Source organism: Mesocricetus auratus, unplaced genomic scaffold (genome assembly GCF_017639785.1).
Source record: "Mesocricetus auratus isolate SY011 unplaced genomic scaffold, BCM_Maur_2.0 Super-Scaffold_4256, whole genome shotgun sequence".
NCBI lineage: Eukaryota > Metazoa > Chordata > Mammalia > Rodentia > Cricetidae > Mesocricetus > Mesocricetus auratus.
In genome coordinates, this window is record NW_024429182.1 from 115,611,962 (window position 1) to 115,630,622 (window position 18,661).

At 46.6% G+C, this 18,661-nt stretch overlaps 2 protein-coding genes across 7 annotated transcripts in view; both read left to right on the forward strand.

Moving 5' to 3' along the window:
- Cpeb1 (cytoplasmic polyadenylation element binding protein 1) overlaps nt 1-11,853 on the forward strand; it is a 91,979-nt gene extending 80,126 nt beyond the window's left edge. For 5 of the 6 annotated variants that reach the window (XM_021231675.2, XM_040729435.1, XM_021231674.2 and 2 more), the window contains 7 exons: nt 571-684; nt 958-1,062; nt 1,980-2,116; nt 5,860-6,058; nt 7,529-7,623; nt 8,267-8,347; nt 10,446-11,853. In XM_021231675.2, the coding sequence (XP_021087334.1) occupies nt 571-684; nt 958-1,062; nt 1,980-2,116; nt 5,860-6,058; nt 7,529-7,623; nt 8,267-8,347; nt 10,446-10,544 (830 nt within the window). In that variant the 3' untranslated portion in view covers nt 10,545-11,853. The remainder of the gene's footprint in view (nt 1-570; nt 685-957; nt 1,063-1,979; nt 2,117-5,859; nt 6,059-7,528; nt 7,624-8,266; nt 8,348-10,445) is intronic. The other variant, XM_021231673.2, reaches the window with a different exon arrangement.
- Nucleotides 11,854-13,007: 1,154 nt separating this feature from the next.
- On the forward strand, nt 13,008-15,933 carry Rps17 (ribosomal protein S17). Its single transcript, XM_005077826.4, has 5 exons — nt 13,008-13,155; nt 13,401-13,552; nt 13,905-14,010; nt 14,807-14,872; nt 15,815-15,933. The coding sequence occupies exons 1-5, from the start codon at nt 13,153-13,155 to the stop codon at nt 15,893-15,895; spliced, it is 408 nt and encodes a 135-aa protein (XP_005077883.1). The 5' UTR covers nt 13,008-13,152; the 3' UTR covers nt 15,896-15,933.
- Nucleotides 15,934-18,661: the final 2,728 nt, after the last annotated feature.

Sequence of the window (18,661 nt, forward strand, 5' to 3'; positions counted from 1 at the left end):
GGGCTTTACTTATAAAATTGTTCTGTCTACTCTTTATTTATAAATCTATAAACAATAGCAAGATAAAACTGCTTTGTTGATAGTTTATCAGTTATATGGTTGAAATTGCTTGAGTTATGATAATTTTTAAAGATTTATTTATTTTACGTATATACACGTATATATAGTTATTCTGGCTGCATGACTGCATGTATGTCTGCAGGCCAGAAGAAGGCATCAGATTTCATTACAGATGGCTGTGAGCCACCATGTGGGTGCTAGGGATTGAACTCAGGTCCTTTGGAAGAGCAACTGAGCCACCTCTGTAGCCCAAGTTGTGGTAATTTTTACCCTGTACATCTGCTGTTCCTTTCATTCTTATTGAAGGCAAAGATGCTGAGGTAGGATTATCAAATACCTTAAATATTTGACAAGACATAAAATCTTCTGTATTTCAGGATAACCATGCATAGTGTCCTCACAGGCAGCCAGGTTGGAATTGTAACTACTGTTTCCTCACAATAAGTCCATTTCAGAGAAAGGTAGTGGCTGTTGATTGAACCCTTGTTTTTTTCTTTGTTTCCTACAAAGCTGTGAATGAAGCTACCTGTACCTGGAGTGGCCAGCTTCCTCCCCGAAACTACAAGAACCCCATCTACTCATGCAAGGTGTTCCTAGGAGGTGTTCCTTGGGATATTACGGAAGGTGAGTTGCCTCTAAGATCTCTTACAAGAGTTGAAGGTGGGGCATATCTTTAAGAAGTGTGAGCCCTAGGCTCCTGTTTGGGGCATGAACCTCTGCCTCAGTAGAGTGATACTGGAACAGCTGAGGGGAGGGTGCATTTCATAAGCTTTCAGAGTGCTTCTGTGTGTCTGCTTACACACAAGACCAGAAATCAGTTCTGAGGAGTGCTGGTGATCCTGTGTCTGTCTTTGCTGAGTAGACTGTCTTGGTTTCTGTTCTTCCCCACCTGTGCAGCTGGATTGGTTAACACCTTCCGTGTTTTTGGCTCTCTGAGTGTGGAGTGGCCTGGTAAGGATGGCAAGCACCCCCGGTGTCCTCCCAAAGGTAATATGCCTAAAGGTAATAAAGACATGGTAGGAATTTTTCCCCCTCCCTCACATGTACTGTACCACGTGGTGCTGGGATGTCACAGAAGCATGCTGTTAATGTAGGCACTCCAGGGTACAATCTGCACATCCTCTTCAGTTTTTCACATTCCTTTATCCATCTGTCTGTCTAAACTTGCAGTGCTGTGGGTAGCTGCCACCAGACCCCTTCCTGTGCACTTCCCTCCAAACCTAAACCCCACCAGTGCCTTTCCTCTTTAAGGTGTTTCAAGAGTGTTTCTTTGCCTGCCTTTGCTGCCTAGGAGGTTGTCGTCTGACCTAGTTCTGAGATTCCCTTTAGAGTTGTCAGGAAGGAGGACCAACTATCTGATTCCTCACTGGCCTAAAATGAGATCCTGCCCTGTAGAAAGCAGCGGGTGCTATTTTCTCTCTGCCCCATCTTCATTGAATTTGAACCAGTGGTTTAATTAGGCTTTTAAGACAATATCTGCATCCCCTGACAAACTGCTATTCTTCCTGGCTCTGCTGACCCAAGCATTCTCTGTGCTCTGGGGTAGAGAGCTGTGTGCTAGTGGGTGGGGTCTTCTGTTCCAGCCCGACACTTCCTTCCCTTAGTGAAATAGGATATGCATTTCTCTCCCTTAGCCTGGGCATAAGGCATAGTGAGTGTTTCATTGGACAAGCCTTTTCAGGAGTAGAAAAAAATGTACTTTGGGTTGAGCAATTCATTTCAGTGATAAAATGCTTGTCTAGCACCTGTAGGTTCAGTCCCCAGCATCTACATCCAAAAGGGTAGTGGTCCTCATACTTTGAGGCTCCTCTCTTAGAAGAAACTCCCTGCTCAAAGCCATAACTCTTCAGTCACCATAGAGGATGTTAAATAGCCACCCAAAGAATAATTAAAACTTCTTTTCCTTTTATTGGGTATAGGGTATGTGTATTTGGTGTTTGAACTAGAGAAGTCTGTCCGGGCCTTGCTTCAGGCTTGTTCTCATGACCCAATGAGCCCAGATGGCCTGAGTGAATATTATTTCAAGATGTCCAGTCGAAGGATGCGCTGCAAAGAGGTGAGTCAGCTTGATACCCTGTGTTAGTTACTTTCTGTTGCTCTAGTAGCTGTGATACAACACTATGACCAAGGTAGTTTATAAAAGATATTCTCAATCAGTTTTTCAGTTTTCGAGTCTGACGGTAGAGTGGAGGCATGGCAGCAGGAACAGCCCGAGAACACATCTCTAACTCTCTAACCCTCAAGCAGGAGGCAGAGAGCACATTGGGAATAGCAAATTTTTAAACCTCAAAGCCAGCCCCTAGTGACATGACACCTCCAACAAGGCCGCAGCTCCTAATCCTTCCCAAAAAGGACTGCCAACTAGGGACCAAGCATTCAAACATAAGGAGCCTACAAAAGCCATTCTCATTTAAACCAAGTCATTGGGATTAAGATGCCACGACCCAAGGCAATTTACAGAAGAATTAATTTGGGTTTGAGTTCATCACAGTGGCACACACCTTTAATCCCAGCAGTTGGGAGGCAGAGGCGGGCAGAACTCTGAGTTCAAGGCCACCCTGGTCTACAAGACAGCCAGGGCTACTCACAGAAACCCTGCCTAGAAAAACAAACAAACAAATAAATATTCATTATGGCAGGAACAAAATGCTAAGAGCTCACATCCTGTACCATAAGCACAAAACCAAGAGAGCAAATTGGAAGTAGCAGGAAGATTTTAATCTTAAATTCCATTCCCCAGTGATCCAATTACTCTAGCAAGGCTATATCACCAAAAACTTCTCAAACAGCACCACCAAGTGGGGACCAAGTTTAAAGGCCCCAAACTTTGGGGAGCAGTTCTCATTCAAACCACCACATACCTTCTTGTGCCAAGATAATTGGCACATCAGGACACTAGATTTTCTTGGAACCAGGGCAACAGTTGTTCTTGCTGAGGCAAGAAGTCTGCTTTTCTTGTCCATGGTAAATAAATCACTAAATTACATTTTTAAGTTAATTAAAAAATAAAGGCAACTGTCTACAAAGCTACACAGAGAAACCTTGTCCCAAAAAAACTAAAAAAAGAAGAAGAAAAAAGTTTCGCCCCAGAGGGAGGCATGTGAGTTATGCTATGGAGCCTGCTGGCCACAACTTGCAAAGGGAAAAGTGGCCGAGAAGGGGCTCTACTCAAAGGACGGTCCCAGATTAGAGTTCCCAAGACACACACACACAAAGGCAACTGTTGAGCCTTGCAGAGGCAAAAGGGAGGTATGTGAAATGTGCACAAACAATCCTAGAGCCAGTGGGGATCAAGCCTTCCCAGCCTCTTCTTCTCTGTTCTGATCTACATTTAAATTCCAAACTTCAATTTAGAGATGAACTTGAAAGCAGAAACTTTCTTTACTTGGACTAAACTGATAAAATCTACAGATATTTTCTCCTGGTTCTCAGACTGTGCCTTCTGACCCCATAATATGTGGTGGGTGAATAAATTCTCCTCCAGCACAAATCCAGCCATGGCTACTTCCCTCCCTCTCAGGGCTTTATTGCATAGTGTTATCAATTTGTTGTCTTTTTATTCATTCTTGGCATAAGCTTGTGTGTTCTAAACATCATACTGATTTCACATTGGGGAACTCATTGAAGATGATGTCAGGCTTACTGATTGCTTTGGATAGAGCCAGAAATGTCTTATAATGAGACTCCCCAAATGGTGCTAGTGGATAGATTTTTGAGAACCACTTGTTTTGAGTTCAGGAATTGGTGTGGTGGTTTTATTAGACTAATTCCAAAGAACATCACTTTTGTAACATTACTGAAATTTTATTGCTTCCCTGGAAACTAAAAATATCTCTAATTAAAAAGATCAGTGCTTTCCAGGGGAGGGAGACATGACTAGGCAGAGCACAAAGGACTTTTTGGGCTGTGAGATGACATTCAGCTACCATTGCAGTGTCATAAGTCATCACATATTTCCTCCAAACCAATAATGCACAACAAACATGAGGAAAACCCAGTGTAAACCGTGGTCTTGAGGTAATGATAATTGTCAGTGTAGGGTCATCAGCTAGAACAAACAGACCTTCTGGTGCATATATTGCTAGTTGAGGCTTGTGGGACAGGGAGCATGTGAAAATGTCTGTTCTTTAGTGCAGTTTTGCTGTAAACTAAATCAAAGTCTATTTTTTTTACATCTGTGTCTTTTAAAGGGGAAAGTGTCCATTAGGATCACTTTTAAATAATCCATTGACTAATCTGGTTCTTTGCTTTATAGAAATTCCCTGTGTTTCTGTTGTTCAGTCTGACAGATGTTGTTCATTCTCTGGTTCCCACAGTGACTCAAGCTCCCTTCTTTCCTCACTTGTCTGGTCCTCAGACAACAAGTCGTCATATCTAAGATTAACTCATGAACTCTTTGCTGCTTTGTTTCCTGCTTCCACACATGAGACCACCACAGCTACAAGGCCCTGATAATACCTTCATGTCTCCCACCCCTCCTTACCACCTAGCAGAGATTGAGTTTCTTTGATGTACCAGCTGCAGGCTGTCCCAATTCTCTCTGTGACTGTTTCTCTGTGCGTACTGACTGTCATCCACCATTATCCATATGATATTTGACTCCCTCCTGTCATCTTTTTTATCTCAGATAATTTACTCGTTTCTACTCTTTATAGACCAGATGTACCTATCTAACCTCCTGTCCTATGTAGACCCTATACTCTTTAATATATCCTGTAACTCTATATTGCCCTGTGTGCAAAGTAGCCATTTTCATGGATTTGTAGGGCTGTTGGTTTCCCCTGGTACCTTCTACCAGGCTTTCCAAACCTCAGGCTCTGCGGATCTAGGTCCTGCCTGGTTCCTCCTTGCTTACCCTCTCAAAAAGTCTGACGTCTGCCAGGCGTTGGTGGCACACGCCTTTAATCCCAGCACTCGGGAGGCAGACGCAGGCGGATCTCTGTGAGTTTGAGGCCAGGCTGGTCTACAGAGTGAGTTCCAGGACAGCCTCCAAAACAATACAGAGAAACCCTGTCTCAGAAAACCAAGAAAAAAAAAAGTCTGACGTCTTCACTTTACTTGTCACCTGTGACCATTGCCACAGCCTTGTTCAAGTCTTCTTTTGAATTGTTTTTACCTACTTGTGTTTGCCTCAGTTCTCTTCCTGCTTCAAAACATTTCTAAAAGATCTTCAGACTTATTTTCCAAAAAGTTACTGGTATTTGTAAGCCTACTTTATTGTAACACCCTCTGCCTGCTAGACTAGGTTTGATTCTGAAGTCAGAATCAGCAAAACTAGCTTTTTAACACCTCAGTTCTTTGTGCATGGCTTTACACAGATGGGGACTGGCGTGGGAGAGAGAACATGTTCCCACTGTTGCTGGCACAAAGCCCTCTAAATACCTAGGTTTAGGTCAGTAACCATCTCACTGATAAAAGTTATTTCCACCCTTCTGTCCTTCATGCTTCTAGCTTTTAAATGTTCTGTAAGTTCTGCCTTTCACAAGGTTTTCTTTTTTTCTTGAGAACTCATGCTCTGTTAGTTCCTGTGGCCTGTCAATTTGGTACTTCTTGCTTACTCTGCAGAAAGTTCTGTTGTATTTTCTCTCACCATTAATAACACATGAACACAGGAAATTCAACTTAGGTTGGGTTGGATAAGGATGCCTTACTGGAAGCCTGTGTGCCTCAGGCAGGTGACAACACCCTTTCACCCCTGCACAGCTTCAGCAGCTGCAGCTATAGTATCCAGAGCAATGTTCTACCATACAGGAGACTCTCTGAAGCTGCTGGTTGATAAACCTTTGGGGGCGTTTTCAGGTGCAGGTAATCCCTTGGGTCTTGGCTGACAGCAACTTTGTCTGGAGCCCATCTCAGAGGCTGGATCCCAGCAGGACGGTGTTTGTTGGTGCCTTGCACGGGATGCTCAATGCTGAGGCTCTGGCTGCCATCTTGAATGACCTATTTGGTGGAGTGGTGTATGCTGGGATTGACACAGATAAGCACAAGTACCCCATTGGTGAGTGTCCTACTTCTGTGTGGGAAGGCTTGGTGCCCCTGGGAGTAAATTAATATTGTAATACTTGCCCTTGAGAGTGGAGAGAGAACTGACCCAGGTTTGCAAATCATCTTTTCCTCCAGAAGTTACCAATACTGGCCACCTGCTTCTTGATTCTGCTTCTGTTTCCCACAGTGGGAAACAGGGTGATTATAGAAGCCATGACAGTATTGGTGAAAGTGAGGGGGAAAGTTTGTTGAAATTCAAAGGACACAGCCAAATACTATAGGGTAGTATTGCATTTAAAAACATACTCTGCTGAGAACTTGCCCAATTTCCTGTACTAAAAGTTCTTACCAGACATGGTAGCACATGCCTGTACTTGGGAGACAGAGGCAGGTGGATCTCTGAGTTCAAAACCAGCCTGGTCTACAGAGAGTTCCAGGATATCCAGGGCTACATAGTGAGACCTTGTCAGGAAGGAAGGAAAATTTGTTTTATTTTTACATGTTTGATATTGTCTAGAGTAAGAGACTAGGTCAGATCAAAGGTGCTTTCTGGATAACTCAGAAACTGGTACAGCTATTGAGCTGTTCTACTCTAAGGCAGTCTGTGTCCTGACCACTGACTTTTGATCAGCTTTTCTGAGAAAGGAGGTTAGTTCCAGACTTGGTACAGCAATATCAGTGATTGGGTTTGGAAGTGATGCTAATCTGAACTCTGATCAAGGCATATATAGTTAATCCACCTTCTCAGATGCTTGGTCTACCCACCCACCCAGACTGAATCTGGTCAGGAAGGAGCACTGTGTGCATGCCAGTGCTTTGCTGCAGACGGAGAGCAAGGACTTCAGAGGCTGGGGGCCAGACTTGGCAAGAGGGGGTTCTTCTGCTAGCTCCTAGTTCTCTAAGGTGCCTCTGGGTCAGACAAGGTTTGATCGCCATTTCTACCCTTCAGAGACAGTTTAGTCTGCAGTTTCCACCTGAGCCCTTTACCTCTGACTTGCATCTGCCAGAGGTAGGGACCCATTCCCTTCCCTCTTTACTAAGTGGTTTACACTAACATGTCTTATGATGTTGGTTCAGTGTGGCGGTCACCAACAGAAGGTGGCTGTTGAGTACTTGAAATGCAGCTTCTCCTATGTGTTAAAATACCTGGAACACAGCCAGGCAGTGGTGGCGCTCGCCTTTAATCCCAGTACTCGGAAGGCAGAGACAGGTGGATCTCTGTGAGTTTGAAGCCAGTCTAGTTGACAGAGTTCCAGGACAGCCAGGGCTACACAGAGAAACCTTGTCTTGGAAAAAAAATCTTTAACACATAGATGAAAGTAGTAGAATTTTAATAACATAGTTCAATTTTGCTGTGACAAGCACTAAATTAGAAATTACATAAATACTTTTATGTCAGACAGCACTGGTGTAGAAACAGGGTTTCTTGAGTATTTTAGAGAATTTGAGCAGGAATGTGTAAGCTTGTGTCCGGTTTTCCTAGGGTCTGGTCGTGTGACTTTCAATAACCAACGTAGTTACCTGAAAGCAGTCAGCGCTGCTTTTGTGGAGATAAAAACCACCAAGTTTACCAAGAAGGTGAGTGTCTGGTCTGTTACTTTGAGAGAGACTTGGATCATTAAAAAAAAAAAAAAAAACAGCATAGTACCACCGAGTTTACCAAGAAGGTGAGTGTCTAGTCTCTTACTTTGAGAGAGACTTAGATCATTAAAAAAAAAAAAACAAACCAGCATAGTTCCAAGGTTAGGGCAATAAGCCCAACTTCCAAGTTAACTTTAGTTCAGGGTTTGAGGTGGGCTTTGTCTCTGAGGACTCAGGAAGAAGGGACCCAGACTGTTAATTGCCTTAGTAGGTGTGGGTGGGGAGAAGTTGCCTCATTTTGATATTTGTCTGAAATTGCTAAGTAGATTGACTTTCTTTATCCCCTTTTACCTGAATCCTCTGAACTTTTCCCTGATGCTAATTGATGGAGAGCCAGGGTTCATTTTGCTGAGAAGAGTAGGCAATAAAGCTTGTGGTTGTCAAATGTTAGAAGCAACCAGCTCTGTTTCTGTAGAATGAGTCTATCCACTAAGAGCCATTTTAGGCCCTAGCCCACAATTCTGTCTAGCCTCCATTAGAACAAACAAACATCCTACATCCCTGTGTGCTCAATAATATGCTACTAACCATTCATCTGACCCATAAAACCATTTTATTTCCCTCTGTTGCTGTTCCTCAGGTTCAGATTGACCCCTATCTAGAAGATTCTCTGTGTCTTATCTGCAGTTCACAGCCTGGCCCTTTCTTCTGTCGAGATCAGGTGAGTCCCTCGGCACTAGAAATGTCAACAAAGTTCCTATCACAATTAAAAAATGTGTTAAGATGCATTTATGGCATTGAGCAGTAGCGTTCGTAGGTAACTTGTGATGTGTGAGAGCATAAAGACAACCATCAGGAGGGCACACTATAGATAGGCTGATCCACAACTCTAGGTATGTCAGGGTGCTTTTTGGATTTTCCCTTTCCCTTCCTGGGCTACTACTGTACAATATGGCCATTGATGATGGTGGGTGCTTTTTGTTTTACTTTTTGGAAATGGTCTTACTGTTTGGTCCTGACTGGCTTGGGACTCATGTAGCCAAGCTAACCTTGAGCTTGCACAAGCCTCTTTCTTGCCCACTGCTTCTACCAGAGCCTTGGTATCATTGGCTTGTGTTACCATACCTAGTTAGTGGGTTTGTGGACATTTGGTAGTTGGGTACCTATGAATCAAGCACTACTGATACTTTTTCTAAATCTGACAAGCATGTCCAACTACAGTCTGATATTGTTTGCCTCAGGATATCTATGAATATTGCCTAACCCAAAATTTTAAGAGGACCCTCCCACCTTGTGAAGTGTTGGTTTGGTTTTATATCTGGATTGCATGTTTCTCCAGCGTGAACCATGTAAATGACGGCATTGTATTGCAATGCCAAAAAATTAAGCACACCTTGCTGGGATGAGTTTGCCTTACTTTATTTCTGAACTTATGAGCCGCTTTGTTACTTGTATCTGGGTTCTAAGCACACTCATCAGAGGTGGAAGCTACATGGAAACTTCCTATTGGGTGTCTCTGGATGGTGGCACATGGATGGGATCTGGGTGTGTTTGGCAGTCAATGCTTTCTGACTTGAATGTATGTACAGATCAGCTGAGAACTTTGTTAAATGAGAATCTGACTCTGGGTTTGGGTGGATCCTGACAAGTCTGTGTTTTTAGTAAATTGCTGAGTGGTGTCTGTGTTGATGTTTTGGAAGACCTCTTTTTAAAAAATACATTAAGGTATGTTTTCATATATGCATACAATAAATTGTGATTATGTCCAGCCCCACTCACTTCTCATCCACTCCTCTCAATTTCATCTTTTTGTTTTATTTTGGTGCTGATACTGTTTGGTTTTATTTTTTATCTTTGAGATAGGGTTTCACCTTGTACCTCTGGTCAGCCTGGGACTCACTATGTAAACCAGGCTGGCCTCAAACTCGATTATCAGCCTGCCTTTGCTTTCCAAGTTTTGGAATAAAAGGCAATGCATCACCATGCCGGGTCTCCTTTATTTATTTATTATTTTTAAATGACACTCACACCTAGTCCCAATGTGCTACTCATGGTAGTCCATCTACCAAGGGATGAACCCTTAAAGAAAACTGACTTTTTCCAGAAGCCGTAAGCTGTCAGTGACTCTCACCTAGTAGTGGTTTGTGAGCCTTTTCCCTGCTCATGCTGGAATGTTCATCAGGTTGATCTTGTGCAGGCACAATCATTGAACCACATTTTAAAACCTTCTCTGGGATGTTTGGGAATCTTGCAGACTCTAGCAATTAATCCATGCTTTGTCTTACAGTGGTGCTGTCATTTGCATGGAGGCTCTAGATAGTCAAAGACAGGCTCCCAAGGGAGCTCAGAGTAAGTTTGGGTAGTGAGATAAAGCCTGAAAACAAGTATCTTTCTAAATTAGCATTTATAGATCAGTATCTTTCACAGTGAACCTTGAATTTCTCATTCTTGGTAGGAGGTTATGACTTGCTTAGGGTTATTCAGAGAGCAAAACTAGTCACTTCTCATTGAGATTAGGCATGTCTCCTTTTATATTTGAATCTGTAATCCCTTCCTCAGATATTCTCTCATGTTGGCAGACATAAGATTCAGCTGCTCTGCATGTGAGAAGAGTGGGAATTGGGAAGCTGCATGGTCTTTTTGCACACCAGGAGCCTAAAATGTTTGTGTAAGATTACAGGTTGCAACTGGACAGTATTTGCCTTAGTCAGTTGGAGCTGTTACAGTGAAAGGGCTAGTCCCACAGAAACCAGGGACTTCATTTCTCTTAATTAGACCTGTTATACCTAAGGCATTCTCCTCCTCGTTCCCTCACCTAGGTCTGCTTCAAGTATTTTTGCCGAAGCTGCTGGCACTGGCGACACAGCATGGAAGGTCTGCGCCATCACAGCCCCCTGATGAGGAACCAGAAGAACTGAGATCCAGTTAGAGAAGCTGGCCTTGCCCAGTGGCCTGTTTGCTGAAGGCTGGCAAGTCAGGCCTATACCCTGCACTGGCGCCCAAGGAGCTAGCTTTCTGCAGACAAGGGAAAATTGTAGTCACCTTTGTACTTGCTAAATCTGTCTTTGTTTCTGCACTAATTAATGCACAATGAGTTTTGTCAGGTTTTGTTTCCAGGGGGTGTGCCAGAGCAAGGACCCTCAGGCTCACCCTCAAGCAAATGTAGTTTTCCCAGATTCTAGTTCCTCATTTTGCAAATGAAAAGAAAAACAACAAACCATGTGTCCAGAAGGTATTGACGCAGATGCCTACACCTAAGTTTATTTATTAAAGCGCTTTTTACATTCCTTGCAATACTGACGGTGGTGATGCGCAGGTCTCATTGGTTCATTCGTGCAGTTGCCATACAGTGCCTTTAAATTTATTTAACCCCCACCTGAACGGCATAAATTGAGTGTTCAGCTGGTGTTTTTTACTGTAAACAAACAAGGAGACTTTGCTCTTCATTTAAACCAAATCATATTTCATAGTTTACGCTCGAGGGTTTTTACTGGTTCCTTTTTACACTCCTTAAAACAGTTTTTAAGTCATTTGGAACAATAGATTTTTTTTTTCTGGCAGCTTTTAACATTATAGCAAATTTGTGTCTGGGGGACTGCTGGTCACAGTTGCAAATCAAAGTATTTGTAACCAAGGGAAAATTATTTTATTTAAAACTGGACCGGAGGGGGAAAATTAGGTTTGAGCAGCTGCTGTATATAGTTTTAAATGGTTTGTTGCACCTTCTTATGTTGCACTTACGTGGGGGGGAGGGTTGATAGAAGTTTTTAATCACAGTCACAGGACTTTTTTCTTTTGTAATTGAGCTTAAAAATTAAAAAAAAAAAGGGCTGCTTTTTGGTGGGGGCAGTTGAAGGCTCACAGGAGCCCTTTCTCTTAGAGGGGCAAGTACCCTTCCTTACATCTTTTATTTGAAGAATGTAGAAATCAACAGAGTTGACAAAAAATGCTACTGGAATTTGAAAACTTGACTTTTTCTTTTTAATTATCACTTGCCCCTCTTAAGGAAGCTGTGTGCCAAAGATCCAGTGTCCTAACCCCTCCTCCCTCCTGCTGAGCTGACGTTGCATTGTTGCATATCCCAGCTACTCTGTGGGTTTTGTGAAGCTGTGTGTGAAGTCTCTACCTCATTGTTGTATATGCAGGCAAGACTGCACTCTCCTACAGATGTGTGGAGTAAGCTGTGGTGTACTTTTTTTGGCACATAATAAACACGTTGCAGCAGAATTGTGCTTTTGTCTCTGTGTCTGGGGTGTGTGTAACAAGCAGGTAATATTCCAGAGAAAAGTCCTCTTGGATTTTCTGTAATGGGATTCCATCCCAGGGTGATGATCCTTGGGGAAACTAGTCTGAGGTAGAGGGACTCGGCCTCCATACTAAAGCATCCCTTCTGTGAGGTGCAGAAACTCGATAGTGGTCCTGATCCAAGTCTTGAAAGACTGTCTCTGTCTAAGCCTGGCGGCCACTTCATTAACATTTCACTGGTAAACTCGTGCAACACTTAGAGCATACTGATCTCTCCAGCCTCTTCCTATTCCTTAGATAAGGTAAGGGCTTTTGCGCTTCACCATCTGACCAGAGTGAGAGATGGATGAGTTGGAGGTTGAGACATAGCTGTGGCTGGCACAATCTCAGGTTTTAGCCTTAGGACCCCGCCAGGGCCATGGAACAGCTAGACCCTCCCTAGGCTGATGGCACTGACCGTGGCTTAAGAACCTGCTTTGGACCTGGGTATGGCAGATAGTGGCAGTAGAGCGAACTGAGATCTTTTGTTTTTCGAGACGGGATTTCTCCGTGGCTTTGGAGGCTGTCCGGGAACTCGCTCTGTAGACCAGGCTAGTCTCGAAATCGCAGAGATCTGCCTGCCTCTGTTTCCTGCTGAGATTAACGGCGTGCGCCACCACCGCCCAGCTGCGAACTGAGATCTTAATTTGTTCATATAAACGTTTGAGAGCTTTCTCTGAGCCGGCAGCTGTTTTAAACACCGGAGTTTAGCCCTTCCTGCTTAGCTCATTCCCTGGCTAAGAAAACAGAAAGGTCATTTGACGTGCTAAGAGCAGCTCCAATGCAATACTGTGATGGGGTGTGAAGAAAAGCCCTCTGGTGAAGCCTTGTTTGCACTAACGTTAGGAAGTGAAAGTAGCCTCTCCAATCAGGCTAGACCCTACAAAGCTCTAACCTGAGCCGCGCGAGATGGAAGTCGGGAAAACTCCCTCTACTACTTTACCTTTCCAAAGCGCGGGCTTCCTGTCTGCCTCATCTCAATGCCTCGAAGCCTTTCCTAGACTAAAGGACATTAAACGTCAACGAGAAGCCCATCAAGCAGGGAACTATATGGAGCGGAAACTAAACGGCCGGGCCACCTGCGTGCGCACGCGCAAACCCACTGCCAGGCACCTCCATTCGCCAGGGGGCGCTGTAGTGCGAGCCGCGCGCCGTCCCAGCAGGGCGGAAGCGGCTTTCTGGCCTGCGCTTTATAGGCCTCTCTAGTGCTTCCTGTTTCCTCTTTTACCAGGACCCGTCAACATGGTAGGTGTTTGGCTCCGGGGCCTCCGTCCTTTTCAATCCGCGTCCATCGCCCGCTTGCGGCGGCCCCGGCCCGCTGCGGGAGGCAGTAGGCCGGGCCTGCGCGGAGTCTGTCGGCCTGGCGTGCTCCCGCATGGAGCCCCGCGCGCTTCGGCCCCTCTGCGAGCCCGGCGCTCCCCGGGGCGGACCGCGCTCGCCTCCCCCACGGGGGCGCGGGCTCGCCGGTGATTGTTGCTCCCCACCCCCAGGGCCGCGTGCGCACCAAGACCGTGAAGAAGGCGGCCCGGGTCATCATCGAGAAGTACTACACACGCCTGGGCAATGACTTCCACACCAACAAGCGCGTGTGCGAGGAGATCGCCATCATCCCCAGCAAGAAGCTCCGCAACAAGATAGCCGGGTGAGCGGGCGCCTCCCCGGCGCGGGGCCCCCGAGAAGTGCTGGAGGGGTGCGACGTCGGTTCCGCCCTCAGCTGGGTCGCTCGGCGTCTGCTTGCAGTAGCGCCGTGGCCGTGCCGGGCCTCTTAAAGACGGGCCGGGCCGGGGTGCAGACGCTGAGCGGCGATCCTGGGGGGGTTGGTGCTCCGTGAGAGCTGAGCGGGCCGGGGCGGGGGTCCTCGATGCCCTCGGGCACGGGAGGCTCTCCGATGTGCGTCCGTTCTGATGCGGAAACGGGGCGCTCTGTACCAGGATGCTGGGGGACCCTCGGGAAGCTGGTGTGGTCACTCCCTGCCGCCCTGTTGTGTGTTGTAGCTATGTCACGCATCTCATGAAGAGGATTCAGAGAGGCCCCGTGAGAGGCATCTCGATCAAGTTGCAGGAGGAAGAGAGAGAGCGGAGAGATAATTATGTGCCTGAGGTAAACTGTGGGTCTTTACTGAACCTCTATCTCCTGTCCAGGTGGAAATGGAGGCTCTCGAGGGTTGGGGGGGCCCATTTGCGGTGAGGGGTCTTAGCCATTCAACGGTTGGGTGTTTCGACTCAGGGTCTCGCGGTGTAGAACAGGATCGCCTCAGTGTATCCGTCTGCCTGACTTAGCCTCTTGAGTGCCGGATTACAGGCGTGAGCCACATCTAGCTAGACTTCTTTAGCTGCCTGTGGGTGCCTGTCATCTGCCTACCTACTTTCTGCCCCGTCCATTAAGCCTGCTCTCTGTCGATGTGGGAGCCCGGGGAGCATGTCTCCTGGCTTGATTAGCTTGACATGCTAGAGTATCTCTGGCAAAAGAATAAAGCATTCCCAGTGCACGGAAGGCAGGAGCAGGCGGATCTCTGATTTGAGGCCAGCCAGGACTGTGCAGAGGACCCTGTCTGAAGCAAGAACCGTTCTCACCGTCCTAACATCTGGTGGTGTGCCTTCCCAGCACTGGGAAGTCACTGGCAGGCATATCCGGGGGTCAGCCAGGGTGGGATAGTGAGGCCTGGTCTAGAATGGGAGGAGAGGAGGTGGAAGATATCACATTCTTTTTTTTTTTAATTCCCCCAGACAGGGTTTCTCTATTGTTTTGGAGGCTGTCCTGGAACTCACTCTGTAGACCAGGCTGACCTCGAACTCACAGAGATCCGCCTGCCTCAGCCTCCCTAATGCTGGGATTAAAGGCGTGCACCGGCAAAGATTCCACATTCTTAACATGAACTTGATTCTTTCCCTCCCAGGTCTCAGCCCTAGACCAGGAGATCATTGAGGTCGATCCTGACACCAAGGAAATGCTGAAGCTTCTGGTGAGTGTCACTGACACCTGGTCAAGGACCACGAGTGGCTTTACAGTGTTTGGTGGCCTGTTCTCGTGTGTGGTGGAATGGCTTACACGACGATTTCAGGGTCGTGGGGCATTCATTACTGAGTCCTTTGCACTTGTCCTTGTTGTGGGGCTGGCTCCTAAGTTGTCCCCCTCCCTCTTCAGTTCAGTGCTGGTTCTGTCGCCTGCTTTCCTTGGATTCTCATGATTGTAATGACAGAAATGACTTCTGGTCTCATTTTCAGAATAGTTGGGCACTGCCTGGGACAGTTCACAGGTGTCTTTTTTCATAATTGTGTGGAGGTGGCCAGGCTCCAGACTTGAGCTGCTGTTAATGATTGTAAGCAATCTGAGGCACTAACAAAATGCACACCCACACCTGAACCAGCAGAGCAGCAGCTGAAGCTTGCTCTGTGCGGATCTGCTCCTTGTGGGGCAGTCTTGACTTCTGAAGTCATGTGACTCCAGGGCATGCTGGCCCTCTGGGTGCGGAGTGTGCTTGGGGCCTGACCAGAACTTCACTCCTGGTGCCTTGGACATCTGCTTCCCTCGGGTAGAGTGAACTGTGGTGCCCCTTGACTGGGGCTGGGGGCCGTGTCTTAGTGTGCTTGCAGCCGTAGATGTGTGGACTGTGGTAGAAGATGCCTGCATTAGGCTTTAGTTAGGAGTTAGTGGCAAGACTGTTGACTCCTTGGGTGTGGAAGGCAGGCCTGGGTTTGTTTGTGTGTGTGTTGCAGCTTTAGGCCGATTCAGTGTGTGCCGGCTAGGGGGAGTGAAGGCCTGCTGAAGGTTGACTGAAAGTCTAGGCGGTCCTGTTAACTCACGGGTGTTTAGTCAGGTCCTAAGCCCCTTGGCTGCCTTTGGTCTAGGACCCAGCTCCAGACCCCAACCTCCACCACTCACTGCTGGCCATGTTTTGTTGCAGGACTTCGGCAGTCTCTCCAACCTGCAGGTCACTCAGCCTACAGTTGGGATGAATTTCAAAACACCACGTGGAGCCGTTTGAGCCTGTTGTGTCATATTTTCAATAAACCTGGAAATAACCTTGCCTGTGTTGTTCTTGCTGCTGTTGGGGTAGGAGGCTCAGGCAGACCTCAGGACTAGCTAGCCTGGCCATCATCTGGGATGGGGCAGCCAGGCAGCACACACTATAACAGGCCTGCGTGTGCAGACCTAGTGTGCTCAGCTCTAAAGGACACGCCAGAAAGCTGCTTTGCTGTCAGCTCGTGGGACCAGCATGTCCAGTTGGAGGACAATAGTGTCAACCAGGGTGAGGTAGGTGTGCTGGTTTTTTATGTTAGCTCTGAACCCTAAAATTCACTGTGAAAACTTCGCCTTTGCCATTAGTAGGTTTCAAGCGTTTGAGGCTAACCTGTGCCTCATTAACATCCTGCCCGTCTGACATCTGTTGATAACTCCTTTCACACTTAAAATGACCAGCTGGAGCTGAGATCCAGCTAGAGCTACAAAGTGAGACCCTCTCTGTTTTTTTCAATGGGCTGAGTAGACAGCTAGTTCAATGGGTGGCCTGCGTGCTGTGCAGGCATGCGGGAACCGGAGCTGGGCCACAGGCGTGGCTGAGCACTTGTAATCAAGGACTGAAGTCCTGGGGGCTCTGGGTTTGCTGAGGGATGCCCAGTCTCAAGCTGGAGAGCAAAGGACATGTACACCTTAAAACCACTGTGTTCATAGATTGGTGATTAAGAGGATACTTCTGTTACTGCTGGAATGAGAGTTATTTAAGTGGGTGGCTAAGAGTAGAGGTCAGGGTTTATTTGACTTACACTTCCATGTCAAAGGCAGGAGCTGATGCAGACCGTGGATGGGTTCTGCTTACTGATTGCTTGGGACCCCCAGCCCAGGGATGGCACTACTCAACCATCTGTTAATTCCAATTCCAGGGACTCTTGAGGCCTGGCTTCCACAGGCTGCACTTAGGTGCACAGAGATACGTGGAGGCAAAACACTGCTGACATGTTTATCTTAAGATGATTTTTTTTTAACAATATTGAGTTTACCTGCACGTGCCTTTAATCCCAGCACTCTACAGATTGGTGGATTTCTGAGTTTGAGCGAGTTCCAGGACAGGCTCCAAAGCTACAGAGAAACCCTTTCTCGGAAAAACCAAGGGGGAAAAAGTTGATCTACCCATTATGGCTGTCATGACTTGTCTTTGAAGTAGTTTTATGTGGTAAACTATTAATTCCTCATATATTATACTTATTTCTGGGGTAGGTGGGTGGTTTTGAAGGTCTCATTGTGTATCCCTGGCTGACCTTATATAGCAGACTGCCTCCCAAGTGCTGGATTAAAGGCTTGCACCACCATACCTGTTTTATGTCTATATGTGTGTGTAGTCTTTTATCTGGCATTAAGGTATTCTAATTATGCTGGCTAGTTTTGTCGCCTTGACAAGCTAGAGCAGTACTCAACCTAAGGCTGTGACCCCATACAGTTCCTCAGGTTGTGACCTCCCAACCATAAAATTACTTTTGTTGCTACTAAATAACTAATTCTGTTATGAATTGCAATGTCAATATCTGATATTCAACCCTATAAAAAGGTCCTTAACATAACCCCTCTCCAACCGCTGAGTTAGAAGAGGGAACTTGAATTGAGAAAAATGCCTTCATTAGAGTTGGCTGTAGGCAAGCCTGTAGGGCATTTTCTTAATTAAGGTTGATGGGGAGGGCCCAGCCCATTGTGGGTGGGGCCATCCCTGGACTGGTGGTCTGGGTTCTCCAAGCAGGTTGTGCAAGCCGCCAGCAGTCCAGGAAGCAGCACCCTCCGTGACCTGTGCATGAGCTTTTGATATGCCTGTCCTTCCTTTGATGAACAGGATGAGAATGTGCGAGCCAAATAAAGCTCACCCCCAAGTCTCTTGGTCATGGTGCTTGATAGCAGCAATAGTGACCCTAACTAAGACAAGTTGGTACCAGGATTGTGGGGTATGGCTGTGATAGGCCTGACCGTTGTTTTGGGGACGGTTGTGGAAGGACTTTGGAACTTTGGGCTGGAAAGGCTATTGGATGTTGAGAGCTCAGGGAGCTGTTTGGAGAGCAAGGCAGATGATGGGGGCCTGCCTTGTGAAGTTTCAGAGGGAAGCAGACTCCACTGGGCCTTTTGTATGAAGAGTAGGGTCTGCTCAGCTGGAGGTGGTGAAGCCTGTGATCAACAGGATACTCGAACCACTCAAGGAAAACTTGCTTTGCTGAGACAATGTGCTGGGCAGCTGGGGCTGAACAGTCAGCTGTGATTGAGAGCGATTGAGGGAAATCTGGGAAGTGTTTCTCAGGGTCAGCACACATGCAAGCATCGCCCACGTGCTGCTGGTTTTGAGGGCATGAAGGGGCCCTGGCGACCAGTTGAGTCTTGGAGCCCTGTGACCAGGCTGGAGCCTGAGTCCTGAAGAGAAGCCCAGGAGTCTGTTGGTGAAAGTGCAGCCAGCCAGGTTGTAGCTAGGGACCATGGATGACCCAAGAACAGAGCAGTGGGGTGGAGCCCGCCTGAGCTTCCACAGCAGGCTGTGTGTGCTGCTGAGGGCCGGGCCAGAGAAGTGAGCCTGCCCTTAGGAGCCCGGATCGCTGAGTGGGCCCCAGACATTGGATACTGAGTTGTTTATACAGTTGGAGTTTGATTGTGACCATGTCCTGCCTGGTTTTCCCCTCGAAGCAAGGAAGTATTTTTTTATTTTATTTTATAGGAGCCCACAGTTAAGAGAATGATTTTTAAAAGTTTTCTTAATCTCTGAGCCATCTCTCCAGCCCTAGCT